Consider the following 1126-nt stretch of genomic DNA (forward strand, 5'->3'; position numbering starts at 1 on the left):
CTGAACTCCCCGCCGCTGGGTCCCGGCCTGCAGCCTCTCGGGCCGCCGCCGCCCGCCTACCCATGCGGGCCGGGCTTCGGGGACAAGTTTCCTCTGGACGAGGCGGACCCGCGCAACAGCAGCATCGCTGCGCTGCGTCTGAAAGCCAAGGAGCACATCCAGGCCATCGGGAAGCCGTGGCAGACCCTCTAAGGGGGACTAAGGAGCCTGCTGCGTGTTGACTGCGAACCGAGTGCACGGTCCCGTACCCTTTCTCTCCTGGACCCCTCATTGGGCCACTCTTTCCCCGTCCCTCCTGCAAGCCGCCTGCCGGGCTTGGGTTAGGGTCGCGCGCCTGCTCCCGACTCATAGGGAAGGACCAGCCGTCAGGCTGGAGGTGGCCCTCTGGGCACTTCCATTGACAACCTCTGTCCCCAGGTTCTGATGCTGGAGGGTGGCTCCGCTGGGCACCCTGCTCTTTTCCCTGCCAGCGCCGGATCCTCGATATTCAAGGGTCCACTGCTCCTAACCTTGGTTTCCGGAAGGGGAAGGAATAAGTCAGAAAAATATAGTTTGAGAAACTGTATGAATAGTTTCAAGGTGTTTGGAAAGAGAATTAAAGATTTTCTTGTTTGGATTTGATTCTGATTGAACGCGCTGAGACAGGGGGAGTGAATTTGGGGGTACCTGAGGAGTGAACGGTGATGGACTAGGTGGGTCAGAGAACGCAGAGGAGTGCGCTGGAGCTCGGGGTTCCTTCGGTGCTAATTTGGGCATACTTTACTACAACGCAGAATCGTCGCCATCCGGTGTGCAGCGGCTCTCGACCAGAGACGCTCTTCCCCGGTGCGTGCGTGCGGTGGGTTGCAGGTGTAGGGGCCTAAGACTCTGATGCTACGTGTCCCCAGTTCCTCCATAGTCCAATAGCTGATCGCGGGGTGCTACTTCCATCCCAATAAGCAGCGCCTACCACACCTTCCGGGGCGAAATCTGAGCGTCCCGTAGCTCCAGAGGTCCCTGCCCTTCCCCGCCCCCTTTCCCGTCTGCGTCGCGGGGAAGGCCGCTCTCAGATCACTGTGCCGATCTCAGGGCTGGTGCCATCCTTGCCACCAAGAGTTAATGAAATTAATTCTCCGAGGATTGAATT

At 59.1% G+C, this 1126-nt stretch overlaps 1 protein-coding gene across 1 annotated transcript in view; it reads left to right on the forward strand.

The window, feature by feature from the left end:
• Positions 1–192, forward strand: part of Rax (retina and anterior neural fold homeobox) — a 4156-nt gene extending 3964 nt beyond the window's left edge. Inside the window, 1 exon segment of the mRNA XM_048806601.1 lies at positions 1–192. This exon segment is cut by the window's left edge and continues 87 nt beyond it. Within this exon segment, the coding sequence (XP_048662558.1) occupies positions 1–192 (192 nt within the window).
• Positions 193–1126: the final 934 nt, after the last annotated feature.

The sequence above is a fragment of the Marmota marmota genome, unplaced genomic scaffold (assembly GCF_001458135.2).
Source record: "Marmota marmota marmota unplaced genomic scaffold, marMar, whole genome shotgun sequence".
In the NCBI taxonomy this organism is placed as follows: domain Eukaryota; kingdom Metazoa; phylum Chordata; class Mammalia; order Rodentia; family Sciuridae; genus Marmota; species Marmota marmota.